Genomic DNA, 27246 nt, shown 5'->3' with positions numbered 1-27246 from the left:
CTTGGCAGTTGTAGCACTGCATTAGTTCATCAAATAGGCACGTGAAACAAGGTCCTTTCTAAGGCACTATTAATAGTCCAGTGAGCTCAGAGATCTGGTCCCTACTCATCCATGTATGCGTGTATGTGCCTTTATATACTTGCATACACACAGACCCACCCACCACCAGGAGATTCGGAGAACCAGACAAGCAGACTTCCCTATGCTAGTACCCTGGTGCACTGTGCCTATCAGAGGGGACACTCCCTCCCTCCAATGGCAGAGATGTCTTTGGCTTAGGTGATAGTCTTTGGGGATTTCTGTGACCCCAGACCTCAGTGCCCTGCAGCCAGATGATGATTTCCGAGGCTGAAGCAGTATCCATTCCCTGGAAGGAATAGAACAATTCAATTTCCTGATGTCCTGCTCTTGCACCTTGACTTGCCTAGAAAGTAGTACCATGCAGGGGGGCAGGGGAGTAGGGGAGGTTAACCCTTTTATCACTGAAACTCCATCCCTGGCACCTCTAATGTACCTCATGTGGCCAGCCACATCTAGCCAGTCCTGTCCATGCTTCAGATCATGGCCAGAACAGCTTCTTGCCTGCCATCTTTCCTGGGACTTTCAAAATCCCTTATTCTCCTCTGTGCACGGTTTTCCCTAAGCTCTTTGAGGATGGAAAATGCCTAACTTTTGGATTTGCATCTCCACTATTTGGCACAGTGCTAGGCAAATAGTGTTTAAGAAAAGCCTTGTTAGGGCAGCTAGGTGGCTCAATGAATAGAGTCAGATAAGAGGTCCTAGGTTCAAATCTGATCTCTGACATTTCAGGACATTCTGTGTGACCTTGAGCAAGTCACTTGACCATAATTGCCTAGACCTTACCATCCTTCTGTCTTGGAAGCAATACTCAATATTGATTCTAAGATAAAAGGTAAGGAAAGGAAGGAAAGAAGGAAGGAAGGACGGAAGGAAGGAAGGAAGGAAGGAAGGAAGGAAGGAAGGAAGGAAGGAAGGAAGGAAGGAAGGAAGGAAGGAAGGAAGGAAGGAAGGAAGGAAGGAAGGAAGGAAGGAAGGAAGGAAGGAAGGAAGGAAGGAAGGAAGGAAGGAAGAGAAAGAAAGAAAGAAAGAAAGAAAGAAAGAAAGAAAGAAAGAAAGAAAGAAAGAAATGCCTTGTTCATTCATTCATTCATTTAAGACACTGTCCTTGGTGCTAGTGATCCAAAGACAATGATGTAACATTCCTTGCCCTCAAGGAGCTTAAAATCTCCTGAGAAACACAGACATAGCACCATGTACACAAGTAAACACAAAGCATTTGGAATGTAATTTGAAGTAATTGCAAGAAGATGCTAATGAAGAAAAGATGCATGTAACTTGTACCAGGCACCCTAACCCCCCCAACCTGATCTGCCCTAATTATGGACAGATGATTATAAGTCAAGGATGATCAAATGCCAGGGACCATTCAAAATCTTTATATCAATTCAGAGTTTCATTTCTCTCTTAATAACATCAACTGGAGGGTCCTCATCCCATTCTTCTCAGTAGTCCTGGGCAAGTCACTTCACCCTGTTTGCCTCAGTTTCCTCACCTATAAAATGAGCTGGAGAAGGAAATGGCAAACCACTCCATTATCTTTGCCAAGAAAATCCCAAAAGAATTAGACATGACTGAACAACAATGGATTCCTTTTCCAAATAATAGGTGATTCACCGCTGAGCCTCAAGTCAGAAAGATGTCTTTCTGAGTTCTGTAGTAAGGGATTTCTAGCAGGGCATAATAGGGCAAGCTGACAGCATGAGACCCTGCAGACCTACATTCTACTCAGAACTCCCAGAAACTGGGCCTGGAGACAGGGCATTTGCAGAAAGCAGTTGGTGAACTCTGATAGAGTGAGGCTGCTTTCCTCTGGAAGTCAAGAGAGTCCAGGGGTGCTATCTCGTTATTTCTGGGGTGGACCCAGAGAGCCAGTGGTCCCTGTTCCTTTGGGCTTTCTTGTTTCCTGCCTATCCTTGCTACTGGAGCTGGTGCTACTGCTGTGAAGAAGATTTCATCTGAGCTGCTTGACCCAAAGGAGGATTCTTGGTTGTGAGATTTCTTTGGGCCCCTGTTGTCTTTGCCCCTACAAATCACTGTCTAACTTTAATTACTCTTTTAATTAGTTAGTTTAGGATAATTTAGAAAGTTTAGAGTTTTAATACCTGTGGTGGGATTAGAAGTAAGGTAGTCCCTGATTCCTTCCCTCCTCCTTTTAGTTAAATAAAAGTCAGAAAGATGCCTTTCTGAGTTCAAATCTGGCTTTAGACACATACTAGCTGTGGATTTGGGCAAGTAATTTAACCCTGTTTGCCTCAGTTTCTGTGTCTGTCAAATAAAAAGGAAATGGCAAACCACTCCAATATCTTTGCCAAGAAAACCCCCAGTGGGGTAAAGAAGAGTTGGACTCAACTGAAAAATGACTAAATAAGAGCAAATGTAGTACTTAAGGTAGGGACTTTGGTTCTCAGCAAGCCCCTTCTCCTCTTTCCTCCCCTCCCCACCATCACCACAACCAAGGAGAGATGCAAAAATCTGGACATAAATACACCACGAGAGCACCCCAAGAGGATGTCACCTTTCTGAAGAAAGCCTGGCGGTCTGGCCACAGGCCTTACTCTTAAAGATTTTTTTGGCTTCAGATCTTGGCCTTCAGAAAATCATTTTGTCTTTCCACTTCCTCCTTAGTAAAAGAGGGCAGAGGAGAAAAGAGGTCATCGGGTACTTTGTACAGATAATCTGGACAGCGTTCCAAAGGGCTTGCGGATGCCAGTGACTTCAGACATAGGGCCCCTATTTTGAACATTTAGGGACAGGCAGAGGGCCAGAAGACTGCGGAGTTACAGAGAGTTATTTTTGTTCCTTCCTGATTAAGATGGATCAGTGGTGAAAGGGCTCTAACGGCCATAACAGCAATTTCCCGATGTCTTCCTGTCTCATTCACAATATTTTTTTTTTCAGATTAAGCCACAAAAATTCAATAAAAGACAGACCATTACTTTGTAGATAGCTTGTGTATAGCTTATATTTACTGATCTTCTACCATACCCCGACCCCAGGAGAATGAGAACTCCTTGAGAATATGAGTGATTTTTCCATTTTAACTTTACAGTGCATATTCCAGCCAAGCTCAAGAGGCAGTTTGTTAGTGGGAGAGACAATCCTGGATATGGAGAATAAGGACTTGGACTCAGTTTCCAGCTCTGCCTAGGAGACTTTAAGAGAGAGTTTGGGGGGCAGCTGGGTAGCTCAGTGGATTGAGAGTCAGGCCTAGAGATGGGAGGTCCTAGGTCCAAATCTGGCTTCAGACAGCCTAGCTGTGTGTCCCTGGGCAAGTCACTTGACCCCCATTGCCTAGCTCTTACCACTCTTCTGCCTTGGAGCCAATACACAGTATTGACTCCAAGATGGAAGGTAAGGGTTTAAAAAAGAGAGAAGAGTTTGAGGGGACAGCTAAGTGGCTTTATAGAGAGCTAGGTCTGGAGAGATCAGGGGGCCCAGGTTCACATCTGCCTTTAGACACTTCGCAGTTGTGTGACCCTGGACAAGTCACTTAACCCCAACTGCCTAGCCCTCAGTGCTCTTCTGCCTTGGAATTGATACATAGTAATAACTCTACAACTTAAAAGATTTGGATTTTTAAAAATTAACTTTGTTTAGAAGATTTTTTAAAGAATAATTTCACGCAAACGCAAATGTATGATTTATCACTTGCTTACGTGTATATATGTTTTGGAGTTTGGGTTTTATAAGATTACTCTCTGACCCAAAATGAACAATATGGAAATAGATTCTGAATAACAATACATGGATAACCCAGTGCAATTGCTTGTCAGCTCTGGGAGAGAGGAGGGAAGAGGAGAGGGAGAAAACATGGATCATGTAACTTTGGAAAATTGCTGCGGAAATTTGTCATTGCAATAAAATAAAGATGAAATTTTAAAAATAAAGAAAAGGAATTTCACAAGAGCCACAGCGGTAACCAGATAAAGCCCAGGAGGAAGGAACAGAGAGGATGGAGGGAAGGGATTAGGGTGTCCCAGCACCTGCCCTCTGGAAGAAGCCAGCCTTAGAGGAGCCCCTGGATTTCTCCCTGGAGTTCCATGGTTGCTCGGTGGCCCCAACAGGAAAGATGCATCTGTGCCCCAGGCCCCCAGGGAGGAAAGATTCAGTTGCAGTCAATAATTGAACAAACATAGACTGTCAGAGCCACCCAGAAGTCTTTAGAAACACTAAGCAGGGTGTGGACAAGGGTGAGGCCAGGGTGATTGGGAGGATAAAAGGAGCTAATATAATAAAAATCCCTTCCATTTATGTAGGAGGCGATGTGGTCTATAGAAATAATAGGGAGCAATTATATACTGCTTAAAGGTTTGCAAAGCATTTTACAAATATTATCTCATTTGATCCCCACATCAGCCCTGGGAGCTTGGTTGGTTGTGGTCCTTCCTACTTGTAGAGGACCAAAATGACATCATTGGCGGTGCTGGCTTTTGACCCCCCACATAATTGGATTGAAGGGAGGCAGAGTTGCACCAAGTCCTGGCCTCGGTCTCCCTTCCAGAGTCATCCAAGTCTAGTGGCAAAACAAAAGTCAAGGTGGCTGGTGATGGTTCAGGACGCAGTGGACGAGTGTGGCATCTTTGATGTCTAACCAAGCTCTAAGCGCGCCACAGTGCCTGCTTCAGCCACTTTCATGGCCTTTGGAGCAAATTGTTCTCATCCGCCCATTCTACAGGGAGAAGTCTTCACATGTCTGGGGTAGACACCCTCTAACTCACCAATGGGTTGGAAGCCTCTTGGTACTCTCAACCTGGTTTAGCCCATCCGACAAGATGGTTTTGCCAGGGTGTGGCCACTTCTCAGGCTAGAGTTTCCCAGAACCACAGGTGAGAGTTGGGTGGCAGGAGGACATCAAAGGAACACAGACGAGTACAGCCCTGAACGGGACTCAGCAAACCCTCCTACCAGAGGTGCTATCCTTCTCGAATCACCCTTTGGGAGGTAGGTGTTGCTTATATGCCCATTTTTCAAATGCAGAAACTGAGGCAATTAAGTAACATGCCCAGGAAAGTGTCTGAGGATGGATTTGAACTCAAAAATATTCCAATCTCAGGTCCAGCACTTTTATTCACTGTGCCACTCAGGAACCTCTATCTTTATTGGAAAATCCCTGTATATGGAATCAGAAGTCCCAAGTTCAAATTCTGAGTCTTCTGCTTGCTTCTAAGTGACTCTGAGACAGGTAATCATCATCTTTGGACCTCAATTTCCTCATCTACAAAATGAGAAGGACAGAACCTGGGTTTAGAAAATACACTCTACAAGGACAAGATGAGGAAGGTTTCTCTGGATGTTGGTTCAAGTGAAAAAGATCAGGGGGTTTCAGTGGCACAGAGTAGGCATTATAATAAATGCTCATTTCCCTTCCCTCTCCAAAACCCAACCCTGGACCAAGTTTCCCTTTTTCCGTTGAAGGCACCACCATTCTTCCATTTCCCCAAGTTTGTAACCTCATCATTCTCCTAACACTTCCCTTTCTCTTTCCTTCACCCCACATATCCGATTCATTACTAATCCTGTAATTTCTCCCTCCAGGACATTCCTGACACAAGCCACCAGCTTAGCTCAAGCCCCCATCAACTTTGATATGGACAATTCCAGTGGCCTCCCAATCTCTCTCCCTGTGTCAAGTCTCTCCCAACTCTCATGTGTCCCCTACAAAGCTGCCATAGTGATTTTGTTCATGTAGATGTGACTACATCCTTCAGTTACTCAGTAAACTCCATGGCTCCCTATTGCCTTTAGGAGAAAATATAAACTACCAGACTGACTATTCCAAGCCCTTCATAACTGAACTGCAAATTATCTTTCCAGCCTAGTACACAGATTTTTCCTTCCCATATTCTTTGGTTGACTCAAATGACCTTCTCTGTGTTTCTCAAGTATTCTTCCTGCTTTTTCACTGATTGTTCTCCAAACCTGGAACATACTCCCCCTCATCTCTTCCTTGATGAATCTCTCCCTTCCTTCAAGTGCCACCTTCACAGATATTATTAGCCTCTTTTTTATGTTCTAGACCCCTTTGACAATATGATGAAGCCTATGGACCCCTGACTAGAACAACTTTTTTTTTCTTTAAAAAAAAACCCTTACCTCTATCTTAGAATCAATACTATGAATTGTTGATAAGGCAGAAGAGTGGTAAGGTTTAGGCAATGGGGGTTAAGAGACTTGCCCAGGATCATAAAGCTCGGAAGTGTCCGAGGTCAGATTTGAACCCAGGACCTCCCATCTCTAGGCCTGGATCTCAGTTCACTGAGCCAACAAGCTGCTCCTTAGAACAATGTTTTTAAATGCATAAAATAAAGTATATCGGATTACAAAGGAAAAGAATTATATTGGAATATGTGTATTGAAATATTAAATACACAAGTTCACAGACCATATAATCTACAAGATGCCTTTCTTGTCCTCTTCCCCCACCCCCATTGTTATTCCCCACCCTTCTTAATTAATAGCTATGTGGTGCAGTCCATAGAAGGACAGGCCTGGAATCAGAAAGATTCCTCTGAGCTCAAATCCAGCCTTAAATACTTACTATCTGTGTGACCCTGGGCACGTCCCCTCCCCCTGTTTGCCTCAGTTTCCTCATATGTAAAATGAGCTGGAGAAGGAAATGGCAAACAATTCCAGTATTTCTGCCAAGAAAATCCTGACTGGGGACACAAAAAGTTAGACATGACTCAAATAATTGAATAACAACAACAACCCTTTTTAACTACATTTTATTTAACTAAATTGGTTTAATTTTATATTTATTCCATATAAACATATAAAGAAATCTATACATCTATATAGATCTTTCTACATAATATGTCATCTATGTATAAAATATAAACATAACATTTCTATTTATAAGATCTCTATAAAATTTAAAGGGAGCTACATCTCTACATACATGCTTTATATATACACAAATACACATATGTATATGCATGTATATACATGCACATATATGCTTTCTCTCCTGAGAGAATATAAGTTCCTGGAGGGCAGGCACTGTTTCATCTTTCGTCTTTGCATCCCAAGCACCTGGCACAATATAGCAAAGTCAGATAGTATGTGGGGTTGTCAACCCATTTTGCTGATGAAAAAACTGAGGCTCAGAGAGAGAAAATACATTGCTCAACTGATAAACGACAGAGGTGGCTCCTTCGAATCCAAATCCAAGGGCTCTTTCTACCACATCATTCTGCCTTCCCAATATGTGGGAACATTTTGTTCCCTTTTAGTGTCTCAAGAAAGAACATTATAGGAAGGTTCTGTTCTTATTGTGATCTGTGAAGAGATTCCGAGATTCTCAGTCCTTCTCGTGAAGTTGCCCAGGACTGGCTGGCTTTCTAACACCAGAGGTGTATCCTTACTAGCCCTGGGCAGGTGGGAATAGCCAAGAGTTCCCTACTGTCCCCATTTCCCAAAGACTGCTTAAGCCAGCATGACAACTCCCCAGCTCTGAGACAGCGTCGCTTCTCATCTATCCACTCCCAGACAAGGGCTAGGGGTCCCAGCTCTGCATCTTTCCCCCATATCAGCTCTCACACCTCAAGGGCCTCAAGAAAGGACCAAAGGCATCAGTGAATACTCTGGTCCTGCCCTGTGGCCTTAGAGGACAGATGAGGAGGCTTAAGGGCTGGCTAAACACAGCCACACTCTGCTCTGGGCAGGCAAGTTGGGCAAGGACAGAGGACAGCTAATTAAGACTGCAGGGAAGAGAAAAGATCCAAGCAATGACTATCCAGTTCCAGGCCCCAAATCAAGATCATCCCAGAGCTATGTTTTTCCTTATGACACTGAAGCTTCATTAATCCTTCAAGGATAGGAGAGTTCAGAAATATCCATTCTCCTTCCTTGAATCAGACCACTTCTTTATGAATTAGAATCAAGCAAATAGAGAGGAGTTATCGAACACTTGCAATGGGCCAAGCACTGTGTTAAGTGCTGAGAAAATGGAAATCAGAACCCCTGCCCTTAAGGAGCTCATATTCTGATGAGTGGTGGAAGGAAAAGAAGAAAATACGCAAATAAAGAGGCATTTAAGGAAAAGCTATATAAAAGATTCTGGGTTCAAATCTGACCTCACTTTCTTCCTGTGTGATCTTGGATGAGTCACTTAACCTAGATTGCTTAAGCCCTTGCTGGTCTTCTATCTTACAGAAAGTAAAACAAAACAAAACAAAACAAATAAAATAAAATAATTAAGCACCGTATACTAGATATCCAGAATGGTGATTTTAGGCAGTCACTAGAAGTTGGGGGGTGGGGGGGAGGCAACTGGGAAAGACTTCTTCTGGAAGGTGATATTTAAGCTGGGATATAAAGAAAGTCAGGGAATCTAAATGACTAAATGAGGAGGGAGAGTATTCAGTGAATGAGGGATAGTTGATGTAAAGACAAGGAAATGGGAGACTGGGAACACTGAGTGTGAGAAACACCGTGAAAGCCAGTATGGTCAGAGGATCAAATATATGAAGGGGGAATAAAGGATCTAAAAGCCTGGCAAAGAATATTTCTAAGGGTCTTATGAGAAAGAGCACTATCTACATCCAGAGAAAGAACTGTGGGAGCGGAAACACAGAAGAAAAACAACTGCTCGATCACACAAGTGGACAGGGATATGATTGGAAATGCAGATTCTAAATGATCACCCTAGTGAAAATATCAATAATAGGGAAATAGGTCTTGATCAATGACACATGTAAAACCCAGTGGAATTCCTTATAGGCTATGGGAGGGGGGATGGAGAGGGGAGGAAAGAACATGATTCATGTAACCATAGAAAAATATTCTAAATTAATTAATTAAATAAAATGTTTCAATTCAAATTTTTTTTCTGATGAAAATTAAAAGACTGGCAAGCTTCCTAGTGATGTGGCTTTGGGAAAATCACATAACCCTAATTGCTTCAGCTTTTCTGCCCTTCTGTCTTGGAACCAATACTTTATAAGGATTCTAAGTCAGAAGGTAAGAGTTAAAAAAAAAAACAAGACTGGCAAGGTTGGAAGAGGACAGGTTGTAGAGATTAAATGCCAAGGAGGTTTTATATCTGTTCCTAGAGATAATAAGGACCCAAGGGTGACCTGTGACAAGGAGACCAATTAGAAGGCTATTGCAATAGTCTAGGTGAGAATCAATGAAGGTCTGAACCAGGTTGGGTGACTTTTGGAGGGGAGAGACAATGAGAAAGAAACAGCAAGGTCCAGGAGTCCCTAATGCTTCTAAGTTACAAGCTTCTTTCCACTGTACTCTTCTTCCTCCCATCTAAAGTCTCTTTCAACACTAGATTCTGTTCTGTGACACTGGGGATGATTCTTAAAAATAATTTTTTTAATATTATAATTTTAAAAAATTATTTTTAAATTTTTATTATGAACTTAATACCAAACAGAATGTGCATTTTTAGATATATAGTAGAAGAGAAAATAGAGATTATATGCTAAATAATACTTCTCTTAATCATGAATAGTTGTTTTTCTTTTTTAAGGGCGAAAGATCAACTTGCAACTTTCAAAACTATCTTGCTTGTCTACTCTTTTTTCCTCTCCATTTAAAAAAATATACCTCAGTTCCTTTTTTGTTGTTTTTCCTACTCTATTTCCCTATTTCTATTCCTTTTTGCCCTTTCATTCCCTTTCCCAATGGGGGAAAAACAGAAAAGCAAAGTCCTTGTAGCAAATACATATGTGTATATGTACACACACACACACACACACACACACACACACACACATATAAGCAGAGACAGAGAGAATAGGAAGGCGGGGGAACAGAGACAAAGAAAACAGGAGAGGAGATGGAAAAAGACAGAGAGGGAGGGAGGGAGAGTGGGAAAAAGAATGAGGAAGAAGAAGAGAGGGAGAGAAAGATGATTAATCAAAACAAATTCCCACATCTTCTCATTCTGCATCTTGAATTCATTACGTCTCTATCAAGAAGTGGATAACAAATCTACATCCAGAGGAAGAACTGTGGGAGTAGAAACACAGAAGAAAAACGACTGCTTGATCACACCAGTGGATGGGGATATGATTGGAAATGCAGACTCTGAACTATCACCCTAGTGAAAACATCAATAATAGGGAAATAGGTCTTGATCAATGACACATGTAAAACCCAGTGGAATTCCTTATAGGCTATGGGAGGGTGAGGGAGAGGGGAGGAAAGAACATGATTCACGTAATCATTGAAAAATATTCTAAATTAATTAAATTTTTTAAAAAAGAAGTGCGTGCGTAGTGAATCCTCTGCAGATAAGGTTGGCCATTACATTGATCAGAGTTATGTCGTTCAGAGTTGATTTTCTTTATCATGTCACTTGTAGAAATTGTTCTCCTGGTTCTGCTCATTTCATTCTGTATCAGTGCATATAGATCTTCCTAGTTTTCTTTAAAACCATCCATTTCATCATCTCTTATGGTATAATAATATTCCCTGACATTTCTACTCCATAATTCATTTAGCTCTTCCCAACTAGAAGGAGGCACCCCTTAGTTTCTAGTACTTTGCTCCCACAAAAAAGTATTGCTATAAATATTTGTGAGCATGAGTATCCTTTTCCTCTTTCTTTGATCTCTGGGATACAGGGCTACTTGTGGCACGCCTGGGTCAGAGGATATGCACACGTTAGTGAATTGGGGGCATAGCTCCAAATTGCTTTCCAAATGGCTGGGCCAATTCACAACTCAATCAACAATGTGTTGGTTGCCTGTTCCCAGAAGCCCCTCCAATAACTGTCAATTTCCTTTTTTGGTCACTTTTGCCAATCTTACGAGAATGATGTAGAACTTCGGAGTTGCTTTAAATTGCATTTCTCTCATTCTGTTTGCTTTAAAGTACTTTTGCAAATGTTTATTGATAGCTTGGATTTCTCCCTTTGAAAACTGTCTATTCATATCCTCTGAGCATTTGGGAAGGGGATTATTTTGGGAAGCACCAGAGAACAGGGCTTGGACCAGTGGATGAAATTACAGAGAGATGGGGCTTAGGCTTAAGACAGGGAAGAACTTTCTAACAATTAGAAGTGGCCCCAAATGGAATGGAGATAGATAGGGCCATCTTCATCAGTAGCAACGTGGAAACTGAGGGGTGTGCCTGTGAAACATCAGGCTATGGCCACCTGTCAAGGGATTTAGTGTAGAGATTAGTAAATGAGGCAGATTGGACCAGATGCCCAGATCCCTTCTAATCTAAGATTGTCTAGTGCACACTTTAGTTTTAACACATAAATCAAGCTCTTACAGTTGTCTCCAATTCCTCATCACTAGGCCACCCTTGGAAATCCCCCTAGTCCAGTGCCAAAGCTTTTCCCTCATCACCCTTGGGTCACTGAGGGAAAGAAGTGTCTTTTTTATCTGGGCTATACATATGGGCTCAGTTTTAGGTTGAAGCAGCCTTGGGCAAATCACTTCTGTTTTCTGGGCCTCAGTTTCTTCAACTGTTAATTGAGGGTCAGACTAGATCTGAAATTCTTAATCTGGAGTCCATGAACTTGTTTTTGGAAAAAATAATATTTTGATTGTTATATTGCAATATATATTTCAATACACACCATCATGATTCTAGGTGTTTGATTTTATGCATTTAAGAACATTATTATTGGAAGAGGTAAAAAGGTTTCAGTAACTAGGTGATTCCGTGTACAGAATTCTGTCCCTGGAATTAGAAAGATTTATCTTCCTGAGTTCAAATCTGGCCTCAGATACTTACTAGCCATGTGACCCTGGGCAAATCCCTTATCCCTATTTGCCTCTATTTCTTCATCTGTAAAATAAAGCTGGAGAGAGGTTGCTAGGAAGATCAGTGGATTGAGAACCAGGCCTAAAGATGGGAGGTTCTGGGTTCAAATCAGGACTCAGACACTTGCTATCTGTGTGACCCTGGGCAAGTCACCTAACCCCCACAGCCTAGCCCTTCTGCCTTGGAACCAATACAAAGTATTGATTCTAAGAAGTAAGGTAAAAATTGTTATTTTCAAAAAAAAACTAAGGTGGAGAAGAAAATGGGAAACCCCTCCAGTATCTTTATCAAGAAAACCCTGAATGGGCTCCCAAAGAATATCAACTCAACAACAAAAAAGAGGTTTCACCAGTTTGCCCAAGGAAGGATTTATGACACAAAAAAGGTGAAGAACTCCTCACCTAGATGGCCTTCAAGATCTCTCCCAACTCTGTCCTTCTCTGGGCTCAGGCCCTTCCCAGTTCTGACATTCCCTCTTCTCAGGGCCCTTAAATTTTTCAGAAGAGTAGGACCCTCTGCTTTCCAGGTGGGACCTATTTTAGGAAAACGTGTGACATGAAAATCCAAACATAAACATTTGAACGAAGGGGAATGAATTATTTCTATTTTATTCACAGAAAGAACCTTGACTCTAGCCAAGGAAGTCCCACATGATTCCTTTCTCTATCACAGCCCCCATTCAAGAACTTTTAAAAGGAGATTCCACTTTCTCACTCAGTTCAGATTCAGCTTCTATAACAACAACAACAACAATAATAATAATAGGTGTTAAAGTGGACAAGGAGCTCAGTTCAAGTCCAGCTTCTCTAACAATAATAATAATAATGGGCATTAAAGTGGACAAGGAGATCAGTTCAGGTCTGGATTCTCAGAGAAGGAAGAGGCGGAGGAGGAAGAAAGGGAGATGGAAAACATACAAAGGCCCTTCCAAGGGTTCCGAGGTCTGATGAAATCAAATGGCCATTTCTCAGAAATGAATTGAGAAGGGGCCGATTTCCTGCCTTGGCCCTCCTTGGGGGGGGGGGAGAGGGGGGGAGAGGGGGGTGCTGGCCCCTGGCCCCAGGCTACCCCTTCTTGCCTGGCTTTCTTCCATCTGTATCCTGTTTAAGCAAAATGACCTCCTCTGCTAATTAGGCCGCCTTCCCCTTCAGCTGCCCTGGTTTCCCCCACCCACACCTGTTTTCCTCAGCAGGTGTGTGCAATCATTTCCTAATTCTTGTGGGGATTCTGAGAATTCTCAGGCCTGATGTGCTCCTGGCTCCAGTGTAGAAATACCAACATGCCCGGTCCCTGCGCCCCTCCCAATGGTCAGGAGAGGACTTGAAAGATACCAGGAGTCTTCAGAAGACAGAGAACACCAGGTCTACCAGAGGAATGGTTGAGGGCCTGGAGATTCCCTTTCATTTACTCCAGATCAAGGAGCATGTACTAAGGATGGAGGCAACTAGATAGCACAGTGGACAAAGCCCCAAACCTGAAGATGGGGGAGTCCTGGGTTCAAATCCAGTCTCAGACAGTTCCTAGCTGTGTCACCCTGGGACAGCCACTTAACCTCAATTGCCTGTCCTGGAACTGATACTTAGTATGGAAGTAGGGATTTTTTTTTAAGTTGCTGCTAAGCCAAACACTCTGCTAAATTCTGGGATAGGCCAAGACAAATGAAGAAACAGGTCCTGATCTCCAGAGGCACTTACCTACTAGCTAACCCCAAAAGAAAACCAGAAGTTACAAAATGTTGAAAGTAACTCAACCTATTTAAAGCTCTTGGGAATAGAGGGTGCAAAGTAAAAAATAGTCCATCCCTGACCTTAAGAGGCTGACATTCTACTTGTGTCTTTAGCCTGCATCATAGGGTTATAGATTAAGACCTAGAAGCCACTTTTGAGGTCATCTACTCCATTCCTTTCATTTTAAAAAGGAATAAACTGAAAATAGGAAAAGACCTGTTTGTACAAGAATATTCATAGCTGCGCTCTTTGTGGTGGCAAAAATTGAGAAATGAGGGGATGCCCTTCAATTGGAGAATGGCTGAACAAATTGTGGTATATGTTGGTGATGGAACACTATTGTGCTAAAAGGAATAATGAGCTGGAGGGAGTCCATGTGAACTGGAACGACATCCAGGAATTGATGCAAAGTGAAATAAGCAGAGTGAAATTGTACACTGAAAGTGAAACACTGTAGGACGATCAGATGTGATAGACTTTGCTACTATCAGTGCAATGAGCCAGGACAATTCTGAGGACTTATGAAAATGAATACCCTCCACCTCCAGAGAAAGAACTGTGGGAGTAGAAATGCAGATGAAAACATGTGATTTATCACTTGTTTGTTTGGGTGTATTATTTGGGGTTTGGATTTTTATGAGATTATTCACTTACAAAAATGAATAAACTGAGTCTCTTGAAGGAACTTGCCCTCATCCTTGCCTTAGAGAATCCCTAATTTCCTTGAAGCCAGTTCAATTGCCCCACTTCTCTGTACTCCAGCTGCCTGTATCTCTTCCCCTCAGCCAAGTTATCTTGTATCTAGAGTATGTATCTTGTGTATACCTTTCTGTCTGTTTCTCTTTCTCTCTCCCTCTCTCTTTCCCTCCCCCTTTGTTTTTGTCTCTACTCTGTGTCTGAGTCTCTGTTTCCCACCCCTTCCCTCTCTCTCTCTCTCTCTTTCCCTCTCTCTCTCTCCCCCCCTCTCCCTCCCCATTTCTCTCTGTGCCTGCCTCTATTTCTGTTTCTGTCTCTCTCTATCTTTTTGTCTCCATGTTTGTTTGTCTCTTTTCTCTGTCTATATCTCTGTTTCTCTGTGTTGTCTCTTTGCATGTCTGTTTTTCTCTCTCTCCTCTTTATTTTTCTTATCTTTCTATTCATATTTCTTATCCATGTATCTAGATCCACATATATAGATATATTCATATACCCTCGTGCACAATGCGTGCGCGCACGCACACACACGCAAATACACTTTGAAGTTAGAAACCACAGGGGAAGGGGCCATCAGGGCTGTCTTTGTGAAAAAGAAGATTTAAAGCATTCTTAATCCCATCAAGGGGAGTTAGGCTCTGCTTGGCCCAAGAGGGCAGAAAGAGGAGCAGCTGCAGAGAGCCCAAAGGAGGTTTGATGCAAGGAAAGAACACTCAAAACTCCACTGGTCCCTCTGACCACAGAGACTGATACACTGTGGTACAATCGAAGGTAATGGACATCTCCATTAGTGGCAATGCAGTGATCCTGAATAACTTGGAGGGATCTATGACAAAGAACGCTATCCACATCCAGAGGAAAAACTGTGGCAGAAACACAGAAGAAAAACAACTGCTTGATCAGGTTGATATGGTTGGAGATGTAGTCTCTAAATGAACATCCTAATGCAAACACCAACAATATGGAAATGGATTCTGATCAAGGACACATGCGTGGAATTGTGTGTCGGCTATGGGAAGGGAAGGAGAAACAGAAAATGATTTTTGTAACCAAGGAATAGTGTTTGAAATTGACCAAATAAAAAAATGTAAAAAAAAAAACAACTCCACTGGTCTCTCTGATAGAGACAGGCTTGATCAGTTTGCAGGAAAAAAAAAATACAAAGAGGAAGGAGAATAGGTTTATAGAGCTAGATCTTGGAGAGAATTTAGAGGTCTCTAATTCAATTCCATCATTTTACTGAGGGGGAAACTGAGGCATAGAGAGAAATGACTTTCCCAAGGTCACACAGGATGCTATTGAAAAGTAGACCAGGGAGGCAACTAGGTAGCTCAGTGAATAGAGAGTCAGACCTAGAAAGAAGAGGTCCTGGGTTCAAATTTGGCTCAGATACTTCCTAACTGAGCAAGTCACTTAAAGCCACCTGCCTAGCCCTTACTGCTCTTGTACCTTGGAACTGATACTTAGTATTGATTGTAAGACAGAAGGTAAGGATATTTAAAAAAAAAGAAAAATGGAATAGGCTATCCCAGAAAGAATGGGTTTCCCCCTCACTGAATGTCTTCAAGAAAAGATAGACTAGTTTGTGGTTGAGGTATATAGTAGAGCAAATCCTTGTGGATGTGTGGGTCAGACTAGATGGCTTCCAAGGCCACTTTTGACTCTGAGATTCTGAGATTCCATGACATGTCCAGGAACCTGGAGCACTTCCCAGCTTTAGTTCATTAACTCTTGGTCTAATCTCAGTTCCTTCAATTGTTAAATGAGGACATTGGACCAGAAGGTCTCTACGCTCCCTTTCAGACCTGAATCTATGAGCCTACAGGCCTGATTTCTAAGAAAATCATCCTTTGCATCAAACCTATATCTGGGTCTCTAGAGCAGATGACTTCTCCATTCTTGTCTAATTTTGAAAAATATAGGAATCAAAATGTTGGTCTAATCTTGGAGGTAGCTATTGGGGAAGAGCTTTGGATATGGGATTTGAATCCTAGCTCTAATAATTACTGTGCGGCTGAGTCCATCACTTGATCTCCCTGAGCCTCAGTTTCCTCCTCTTTATAATGAAGAAGCTGAACTAGGTGGTTTATAAAATATTGAAAAAAAAGCAAGCAAAAGACCTCTTACCTTCTGTCTTAGAATCAATTCTGAGTATAGTCCAAGGAAGAAGAACATGAAGGTCTAGGAAATCGGGGTTAAGTGACTTGCCCAGGGTCACCCAGCTAGGAAGTATCTGAGGACAGATTTGAACCCAGAACCCCCCATCTCCAGTCCTGGTTCTCTATCCACTGATCCCCCTAGCTGTCCCTTATAAAGCCCTTTTTATGAATCCCCTTCAATGGTCTTGGCTTCTCATTCATTCTATTACCCACCTGTATCACTTGTTATTGAGATATATATCATAGAAAACAAGGTCCGGAGATGGCCCACTGCCTAGGTTTCACTTAGCAAGCAGACCTGCTGCTAATCATGTCTAGTCAGGTGAATAGGGCTCAGTGCTAAGTGCCGGTCTGGCCCCCTATATGAGGCAGTGGGTTCCATAATGATAATGATAATTAAAAATCATATTTACACAGTGTTCTAATATTTGGAAAGCTCCTTACAAATATCTCATTTGATCTCCCCAACAACCCTGGGAGTTAGATGCTATTATTATTCTCACTTTTCAGATGAAAAAACTGAAGCAGACAGAGGTTAAGTGATTTGTCCCGGGTCATGCAGTGAGTAAGTGTCCGAGGCTAGATTGGAACACAAGTCCTCCTAACTCCAGTGCACCATGTATACAAGACTGAACATTTTTTTTCAACTCTCACCTTCCATCTTGGAATCCTTACTGTATATTGGTTCCAAGGCAGAAGAGCAGTAAAGGCTAGGCAATGGGGGTGAAGTGACTTGCCCAGGGTCACACAGGAAGTATCTGAGGCCAGATTTCAACCCAGGACCTCCCGTCTCTAGGCCTGGCTCTCAACCCACTGAGATACCCAGCTGCCCCCTAAGACCATACCTTTTAAATACCAATCAGAAGACTTATACATGGTAGCTAGAAGAACTGAGTTGATGGCTCTGTGCAAGGGCATTCCCACATTCTTGAATATTCCAATTACCCTCCTTGATCCCTGCTGCTTACAAAGTGTTTTCTTCAAACTTGAAGCAAGCTACTTTCTCTACATCCCAAACCTTTGCTATTGTTCTGTCATTTTCGGTCATGTCAAACTCTTCAAGACCCCATTTGGATTTTCTTGGCAAAGATACTAAAGTGGTTTGTCATTTCCTTTGCTGATTCATTTTACAGGGAAAGAAACCGAGACACAAAAGGTTAAGTGACTTGCCCAAGATCACACAACTAAGAAATGTCTGAGGTCAGATTGGAACTCAGGAAAATGAGTCTTTCTAACTCAAAGCCCAGAACTCTATCCATCATGCCACATAATTGCTCTACCCACCATTTTAGCCATTTGTTATAGGAATTCTTTCAGGCATTGGTAACATTACCCCCATTTTCCAGATATGGAATGTAGAAGCTGCCTGTCATCACAAGGTGGATCAAAAATAGGAGAGAGATCAGAAAAATGAGAAACACAGTAGAGAAAGAAAGAAAGAAAGAAAGAAAGAAAGAAAGAAAGAAAGAAAGAAAGAAAGAAAGAAAGAAAGAAAGAAAGAAAGAAAGAAAGAAAGGAAGGAAGGAAGGAAGGAAGGAAGGAAGGAAGGAAGGAAGGAAGGAAGGAAGGAAGGAAGGAAGGAAGGAAGGAAGGAAGGAAGGAAGGAAGGAAGGAAGGAAGGAAGGAAGGAAGGAAGGAAGGAAGAGCAGGCATTGAGTCACAGTGGAGTGGCCCAGAGACAAATCCTACCTCAAATGCCTACTAGCTGTGTGAAGGAAAATGTGCTAAGTTTGGAATTTGAGAAGCTGGGGGGGGGGGGAACGAGACCCACTTCTATAAACTCTCTGAGTCTCAGTTTCCTCATCAGTAAAATGGAGATGATGATAATGCCCACCTTCCAGGGTTCTGGTGAGGGCCAACTAAGATAATATTCATAAAATGCTTCTTGAGCCTTCAAACACTATGTCCATATGCATTGTTGCTGCTGCTGTTACTAAGAGAACAGATGTCGGTGCCCTGGAGCAAAGCCCCGTCTGCCCCATGAGAGTTACAGCCTTAGACCTTCCATATCCAATTTCACCCTGGACTTCTCCAGTTTTCCAAATCAATGTTTCAGTACCAGCCCACTCCATCCAAGAGTAGAAAGCTAGAGAGAAAGGGGAGAAAAAAACCAACCATGCCCAAACCCTGCTTCCTAAGTGCACCGAGAAAGTCTCAGACACATCTTGTCAGCACTTAAGGATGCCCATGACAGGTTTCCTGAAATATTTTCCAGGTGAGCTCTTTCACTTCTCTTGCCATGTCTCACCCTCATCATTCCCCACTCAGACACGCCAGAAACAGCCTGTTGACATGGTTTCTCACTCTCCTAAGCCCCCTCTGCTGACCTGCCCCCACCCCCACACTCTGCTAGAGCAAGTCCAGGAGAAAGTACTTAAGACCTGGTCAGAGGATGGTGTTAAAAGCTTTTTTCTTTCCCCTCTTAACAAGGGAAGTTGGAAAGGCGTGACCACTGGGGAGTAAAAACATTTCAAGATGATTTTCCTCCCAGGTGCTATTTTCAGTCTGGTGGAGATGGAGGACAATAAGAGCACCCAAAAGGGAGGGGGGGAGGACTGTGGGAGGGGGGCACCGGAGAGCCTCAGGCAGGGCCTTCCCAGTCATCTCATCACTGACAGCTGCTGCCAGGGAGATGTTGGAGGCACCAGCTGTGTTTGGGGGTTCTTGCACCAACCACTGGGCTATAACAAAGTCCAGATAAAGCCAGATCAGAGACTTTCAGCTCAAGTCAGTCATGGTGACAGCAGCGATGGCATGAGAAGGCCTCTAGGGAGTGGCTGGCACTCATATCTTTGTAGCCTTCAAGGAGGTCAAAACAGAGATCAAACTAGACAGAAAAAAGAGAAGGTTGGTAGCTTAAGGCTGAGGGGTGCTGGGAGGATACTGCTGGAGTCAGGCTGGTGTATTCTGGTCTTATTAAAACCAAGATCATTAGGATTTTACAAAAATGTTTACTTGTGTGTTTGTTACCTTTAAATGCCCAACTAACTCCGGCCCTCCTTCCTCTCATCAGAGAAGGAATCATTGGACAAAACATATCTGTATGTATAAAACTGTCTTATTTCTGTTTATCAGTTATTTCTCTGGAGCTGGACATTCACCAGTCATTCTTCTCTTGATTCTGCTCATTTCACTCTTCATCATTTCATGTAGATCTTTCCATGCTCTTCCAAAATTAACCTGTTTAGCATTTCTCATGGCATAGAAGTTTTTTGCTACAATCACATATAATTTAACCATTCCGCAATCAATGGACATTCCTTCAATTTCCAGGTCTTTTCCCCCAATCAAGAGAGCTACTATCAATATTTTAGAACCTAGAGGTTCTTTCCCATTTTCCTTTAGGAAATAAACCTAGTAGTGGAATTGCTGAATCAAAAGGTCTACACAGTTCTATAACTGTCAGTATAATTCCAGATTGCTCTCCAAAATGGTTGGATCAGTTCCCAATTCCACCAATAGTATATCAGGGTCCCCAGTGTTAGAGCTGGGAAGGGCCTTAGAACAGGGAATACTGGGTTCAAATTTGGCCTCAGACACTTTCCAGCTGTATGACCCTGAGCAAGTCACTTAACCCCCATTGCCTAGCCCTTACCACTCTTTTGCCTTAGAGCCAGTACATAATTTTGATTATAAGATGGAAGTAAGGGTTAAAATATATGTGTGTGTTGTTATCTATATCTATATCTATCTATCTATCTATCTATCTATCTATCTATCTATCTATCTATCTATCTATATAAAGTATCCAGTCCAAAGGAGTTGTGGTCCTGGGCAAGTCACTTGACCCCCATTGCCTAGCCCTTTCCAGTCTTCTTCCTTAGAGCCAATACCCAGTATTGATTCTAAGATAGAAGATAAGAGTTAAAAAAAAAAAGAACAGAGATCTTTGCCTGCCCTTCTGTTCTACTTTTGCCCATGTACACCAAACAGGAGATCCACCAAACAGACAGGAGACCTTTGATGCTTTCTCATTCACTTGGTCTATCTGAAGTGGAAGGACAGATTAACTCATGTGATACTAGATCTCTTCCAGCAGGCTTCAAAATGTCTTTATGGCCTCGGAAAAAGATGATCTTCAAAGATGAGCAATCTGAAGACTTTCGCCATTCACTGGGAATCCCCCTAAATCTTGGTTCTGTCCTGGATCTCCTCCATCCTAATGGACCTTTCATGAGCCCCTCTTATTATTTTATTATTATTTTATTATTTTTATTATTATATTATTATTATATATAATATATATAATATAATAATATAATATAATATATTATATATATTTTATATATATAATATATTATATTATATTATTATTACATTTATTATTATTATCCCCCTCTCTTATCTAGCAGTTATTGAAAGAGAGCTCTTTGCTAGGGTTATTTTATTGTGGCATCTCTGAAGGAATCCCAAATGGTCCTGATCTGTAGAAGGGAACCACCTTGCTGTAAAGGATCATATGTGGTCATGGTTTGTCTTTGGAGATCAACTGCTTCTTCATAATGATTAAATCATAAGCAGGATGGTTCTGTGCATCAGAGGCGTCAGACCTAAAGGGTACAAAACTCCTGTGGACCAGTGCACACAGTGAAAGTGTTTTGGGGAAATAGTTCACAAGATAAATAAAAATGCAATAGGAATGTGGTTTTCTAAAAGATGTGGCTTGCAGATATCCTTCCGGATTGCTCAGTGGCCCTGATTGTACTTGAATTTAATACCACTGGCCTACATCTTTCAACCACTTTTGAGACATTTTGGATACCATTTATGAAAGTCGGCTTCTTCCTCACTTCCACTCTTATTGTCGATTCCTGTATAGACAACTTTCATAAGGATTTGTATAGAAAATAGGAATATAGGTTGGCAGCGATTGATGGTTTTACGTCTCTCTTTCTGATGTTGACAAGCCCTGACATTTTTTCCCACACCTTTGCTATTTCAACTCTGCTTCAGATAAGATGAATAATAGGGGTTTAAGAAGTGGCTGGAGTTCTGGGATTTGTAGCTCAAAAGGAAAACCATTTCCTGTCAGCCTTGATAATAACATGGACTATCATGATCTTTGAACTGGAAAGTGGACTTGAATCACACTCTAGAGTTTTGAAAAAGATGGGTACATTCTGTAAGGGAACAGAGAGGAAGGAGCTAGGATGGCATGCGCCAAGAAGCAAGAGTATGGGATTGGAGGGATGGCGGAAAGGATGGCATCATCTTTATCTCTGCCTGGGAAATAATTGAGCCTGGCTAGAAAGAGGAAGAGGAAGAAGAAAAGAGGAGAAGAGAGCGGGGGAGGAGACAAAGAAAGTAAAGAAGATCACGGTGGGCTCCTAAACAGAAGTAGTCTCTTGGTTGCCATTGCCTCTTCAAGGGCTGACGGCATTTTCAAAAATTCCTTTAAGTGGGGCAGAGTCAAGTCACACTGTTTGCTTTCATGAGCCCTTTACAATCTAAAAAACTATGGAGGATCCCAAAGAGCTTTTATTTGTGTTGGTTCTCTCTCTTGATAGTTACAATAGAAATGGAATCAGATCCATTTTAAAAATACTTTTATTCATTTTTTATATTATATATAATATATCATATGTATAATAATACATTCCTAATTTATAAGTAAAAATAACAATTGCAAACTCACTATGAATTCACATGAATTCACATGAATATCTATTTTAGGAAATTATTTTCCAAAATCAAAAGTAGAGAGAATACCATTGTTTTACATATTTTTGTTGATTTACTCCGTCCTCTTTCATTTTTACAAAGAGGGAAACTGAGGTCAGAGAGCTAAAATAGCTTGATCAAGAGGACAAGATAATTGAATTGTGAAGACAGAATGGCAAAAGCTGCTGATGCCAGAGTCTCTAACAAAGACAATTAATCACCCACTCTAATATTGTCTGTAGACACTCTATAAAAACAGAGACTCTACCTGTCTGGTGCTCTGTGTAATGAATGGCCCTTGACTGTAAAGTTAAGGGTGTTTTCAGAAGAGAACAGAATAGCATCATGTGAGGTTCTAAAGAAAATAGTTTGCTGAGAGGCCTCCTGTTGCCCTCTTATCATTTTTTTACTTTTCTTTGAACCCGACATGATGGAGGTTCAGGGTAGGTGATTCTGGGACCCTTGATTTACTGGCTGTCCTTCCTCTTTCCCTAGGGGCCTCCCAATGGGCTGGCTTCTCAGAATGGGAGAGGGTGGGGTTGGTTACCTCTCTTTCTTTTCACTGCCCCCGAGAGTTACCCTATGGGATTGACATGGAAGCTGCAAGGCACCAGTGGCCAGCACAGCAGATTTCGGACTGCTAGGCTTCTAGAACACAAGGTGGAAGAGCCCAGAGTAGGACTGCTAGAGATCAGTGCTATCTAAGTAAACTAGTTTCCCCAAAGGAAAGAGAGCAAGGTATGAGGAGGGAGGGCCTGAAGACCCAAGACTGGCAGATACTGGCTTCTGTTTGGTGATGAGCTAAAGAGGAAGGCTGATTTCTCTAATGACTCTTCCCCTGTTTAGTGGGCTCAGTGAATAAGAGTACACGGCCTGGAATCAGGAAGGCATCTTCCAAAGTTCAAATCTGGCTGTTACCCTAAACCCTAGACAAGTCATTTAACCCTGTTGGCCTCAGTTTCCTTATCTGTAAAATCCAGCATCTTTCCCAGATAACTTCAAACTGAAATCGTGAAGAATTGGACACAGCTGAATAACAACAATGGTTTCCTTCTCAGAATAATATTGGAAGTCACAAAGAGTTGGACGTGACTGAAAAACAATTGACCAAGCACCCTTATCCTTAAGGGACCCATTTGTGGTATGCCCTGCAACTAAGTCCTGGGGAGCCTGTCCTCTGATGAGAGGGTTTAGGCTTTCTTTTCTCATGCCCCAACAATGGCCCTAGTGACTCATTAGTTAGGTCTAGGTATCCTCAAAGAGGAGAGTAAAAAGGCCATTGAACAACATTGGGGGGGAAGACCGCCTGTACCTCCCTAAAACTCAGTCTCCTTCCTGAAGATTTGGCAGTTTGGGGGCAATTATCCTAGGTCATTTGTGCTCCCGTAGATCACCAGAAATGGGACTAGTCTGCGTCTCCTATGACTAATGTTTCTAGATTCACTTTTGCACTGAACTGTGCTCCAGGAAAGCCAAAGACCTCCCTGTTATTATCAGACTGACAAATGCTTTCACTCAAGTGAAGCACAGAACCATCAGCCACTGCAAATCTCTGCTGCCTCCGATCCTTGAGTCTGAATTCAAATCCTATAGTGAGGGGACTTGATCTCCTTCAGCCTCGGTTTCTCCACAATCAGAGTAGTGCATGTGTCACCTCACTCCTAGAGTTGCTGTATGGATCAAATGAGAAAAGAGGTCATCAGGAAGGTATCAGAGGTGCAAGGGAACCCCATCATCACTTAGTCCAAGTATCTCCTACTTGATAGTTGAGGGAACAAAAACCCAGAGTAAAGAAGTACCAAGGGTCACACTGGTGCTAAATAACAAGCAGGATTTGAACCCAGGTCTTAGGGATACAACTTCAACTATCTTTCTGGATAGTCAGTAAGCATTTATTAAGTTCCTGCTGAATGTAGAGCCTTATGCTAGGAGTTGGGGATATAAAGACAGATTGAAGATCATCCTGGCTCTCCAGGAATTCACAGTCTTAATGGAGACAACATGAAAGCAATGATGATCAACTTTATACAAGATAATTTGGAAATTGGCAGAGGATTAAGGAGGACCAGGAAAGACTTCTCATAGAAGGTGTGAACTTGGCTGAGATGTGTGCCTACTGTTTTACCAGCCTTAAAATACTCTAGGAATGGGGACATCCAGATGGCTCAGTGGCTCAATGGATTGAGAGCCAGGCTCAGAGATGGGAAATTCTGGGTTCAAATGTGACCTCGGACACTTCCCAGTTGTATGACCCTGGGCAAGTCATTTAACCCCCATTGTCTAGCCCTTACTGCTCTTCTGCCTTGGAACCAATACACAGTATTGATTCTGAGATGGAAGGTGAGGATATTAAAAATAAAATAAAAATAAATGCTTGAGAAATGCCAGCTATCTTTTCAATGAGCTATGTGAGACTCCCCAAGAGCAGTCAGGCAAAGAAGCAGCAAGAACCTCAGCCACAAGCCCATTACAAGTGCCCTGTAGAAGATCCCAGATCAGATCCTGCAGCAGAGTTGTTTCTGGAGAGTGGGAAGTCATGGCTGTGGAGGGGATCACTGTCATGAATATCCCTGGGACATAAAATTCCAACTTCCCTTACTGAGTCTGTTGCTAAATGTTGTCTTTGCATAGAAAACGCAATCTAGAACTTGGGCAGTTATCTCACAGTGCAGCAGAAAGAAGGGTGATGTTGGAGTTCCTGGGAACCTGAGTTCCAAACCCCAGTGCTGTTGTTTGCTGCCCATGTGATGCTGGGTAAGTTATATCTCTCTGGGTCTCAGTTCCCTTTTCTGTAAAATGACCTGGTCAGACTAGATGGTCTCTAAGATCCCTTCTAGACTCATCATCCTAACACTTGGGTCTTGGTGCCTGTGTGACCTTGTAGTTCTTTTTTCTCACCTCTAAAATGTCAGAAGTTTGGCTAGATAGCATCTAAGGTTACTTCCAGACCTTACTCTATCTTCCTATGATATATCTAGGACCTACTACACTCAATGACCAAGGCATTGACAAGATCTCCTCTAGACCTCAATTTCCTCATCTGTAAAATGGTGGGGAGAGATTAGACTAGAAGACCCCCCCCGATTCTTCTAGCTTTAACTTCATGAAGCCATGATCCCCCTTTGGCCTCTTCTCTTTGAGTATGTCTGAAACCTCTTACCTTGAATGAACCAAACAACTGTCACAATCCTGGCCTTCACTCACTTAGTCTGTTTTTCTCTTCTGGCCAACGCATCCCTCCAGTAAGAACCGTGTAGCCATAAAAGGCCCAATTCCTGTTGTCACTAGATAAACGGCTGCATCTTTATGATAGGTCCGGACTGAACTGAAAAGGAAACCAAGGCACAGAGTCTAAAAACCACTTTCTTTTCCAACATTGTTTGGAGTTTCCTATCACATAAATAACAGCCTGGTAAACAAGGAGGTGAGGAGAGAAACCTAGAGACAGAGAGAGAAAAAGATACACAGAGACAGATAGAGATAGATACAGAAAGAGAAAGATAATGAGAGAGAATACAGAAAGAGGAAGAGAAAAGGAAGAGAGAGAGACATAGAGAGACAGCCAAAAGCCAGACAGCTACACAGAGGCAAAATGACACAGAGAGAAGAGAGACCGAGAGGAAAGGCCAGTAAACAAACACAGACAGATATCCAGACCGAGACAACAGAGAAGAGAGAGATATGATATAAAGAAGGAGAAAGGGAAAGAGAGACAGAGAGAGAGAGAGAGATAGACAGAAAGAGACAGGGAGAGAAAGGACAAAGAGACAGAGAAAGTGAGATGATATAGAAAGGGAGAGGAAGAGAGGAGAAAGAGAGAGACAGCCATAGAAACAGGAAGAGAGAGACAGAGACAGAGAGAGACAGACAGACAGACAGGCAGAGACAGAGAGAGAAAGGACAAAGAGACAGAGAAAGTGAGATGATATAGAGAGGGAGAGGAAGAGAGGAGAAAGAGAGACAGCCATAGAAACAGGAAGATAGAGACAGAGAGAGACAGAGAGAGAAAGGACAAAGAGACAGAGAAAGTGAGATGATATAGAGAGGGAGAGGAAGAGAGGAGAAAGAGAGACAGCCATAGAAACAGGAAGATAGAGACAGAGAGAGACAGACAGAGACAGAGAAAGGACAAAGAGACACAGAGAAAGAGAGATGATATAGAGAGGGAGAGAAAGAGAGGAGGAAGAGACAGCCATAGAAACAGGAAGAGAGAGACGGGGGGGGGGGGGGGGAGAGGGAGAGAGACAGAGACAGAGACAGAGACAGAGACAGAGACAGAGACAGAGAGAGCCACCCCAAACAGGACAGAGACCATTAACATCAGTAGATTGCTCTTTCCCAAACAAAAGTTTACTTTCATCTGATCCACTGCCGCGGGAGTCACTTCCTTCCCCCCACCCCCGTCGCCCCCCCCTTTATCCGAGCCAGCAGCAGAGGCGAGAAAACAGTCAGCTCTTTTACCACGTTAAAAAACCGTTACAATCAATTTCGCCGGCACGCAGACACGCAGACAGACTCCGTGTCTACTGGATTCCGTTACCAGAGGCTTGGGCGGGGGCCCGTGCCGAGAGCGGGGGCTGGGGTGGGGCCTGGGGAAGCCAAGGACGAGGGTGGGGGCTCGGCCTCGCTCGCAGCCTGTCCCATTAGGGGCTGGACGCTGGCGCCTGCAGCGCCGGGATCACGGTTACAAATGAAGCTGTCATCAGGCTGCTCTTGGAGGGAGGGGGCGCCGGGGTGGGGGCCAGGGGAGGCCCGCTGGTGTTGCCTTAACTCTTGTGGTCTTGCGGACTAATTGCTCACAGTGGAAACACGCTTCAAGCGCTGTGGCACTCATCAATAAAAGCGTATTAGATGCCTCCCTCCTGGCTTCCATTGATCCGAGGCCCCTCTCCAGCCTTCCCTCTGGCTCCCTTCTCCCTCCCCGGGCCGAGCCCCTCCCTCCCTTTTGCCAAAGTGTTTTCTGAGCGTGTGTTTAGCATGAGTGGTGCTTAAGTGATAATTGTTACACCACGGATTGATTGGCGACGAGATGGCTTGCCAAGTTCCTCCAGTCTCCTGGGGGTGGGGTGGAAGGGAGGAAGGATGAGGAGTGGGGGGGGGGGGGGGGCCGCGAGGGGGGGAGGGTGCTGAAGGGAATCCTTTATGCTGCTCGATGCCTCCCCAATCGGTGTCTTTCAGGGTTGGAAACCCTT

The 27246-nt window shown here is 42.9% G+C and overlaps 1 protein-coding gene across 6 annotated transcripts in view; it reads right to left on the bottom strand.

Moving 5' to 3' along the window:
* Window positions 1–26493, bottom strand: part of LOC103101394 (uncharacterized) — an 84699-nt gene extending 58206 nt beyond the window's left edge. Inside the window, exons 1-3 of one of the 6 annotated variants that reach the window (XR_465992.3) lie at window positions 26409–26493; window positions 25215–25379; window positions 21923–23724 (exon numbers count right to left, since the gene is read on the bottom strand). Coding sequence is in view for 4 of the 6 variants with exons in the window: in XM_056821683.1 (XP_056677661.1) it covers window positions 25339–26250 (912 nt within the window). In the remaining 2 variants the exon portion in view is untranslated. Of the gene's footprint in view, window positions 1–4452; window positions 5297–20732; window positions 20944–21922; window positions 23725–25214; window positions 26263–26366 lie in introns of those variants that run through there. The other 5 variants (XR_008917304.1, XM_056821682.1, XM_056821684.1 and 2 more) reach the window with 5 other exon arrangements.
* Window positions 26494–27246: the final 753 nt, after the last annotated feature.

This window comes from Monodelphis domestica, chromosome 3, assembly GCF_027887165.1.
Source record: "Monodelphis domestica isolate mMonDom1 chromosome 3, mMonDom1.pri, whole genome shotgun sequence".
Taxonomy (NCBI): domain Eukaryota; kingdom Metazoa; phylum Chordata; class Mammalia; order Didelphimorphia; family Didelphidae; genus Monodelphis; species Monodelphis domestica.
Note: the sequence above shows the minus strand (reverse complement) of the source record. Positions and strands in the feature narration are given on the sequence as shown.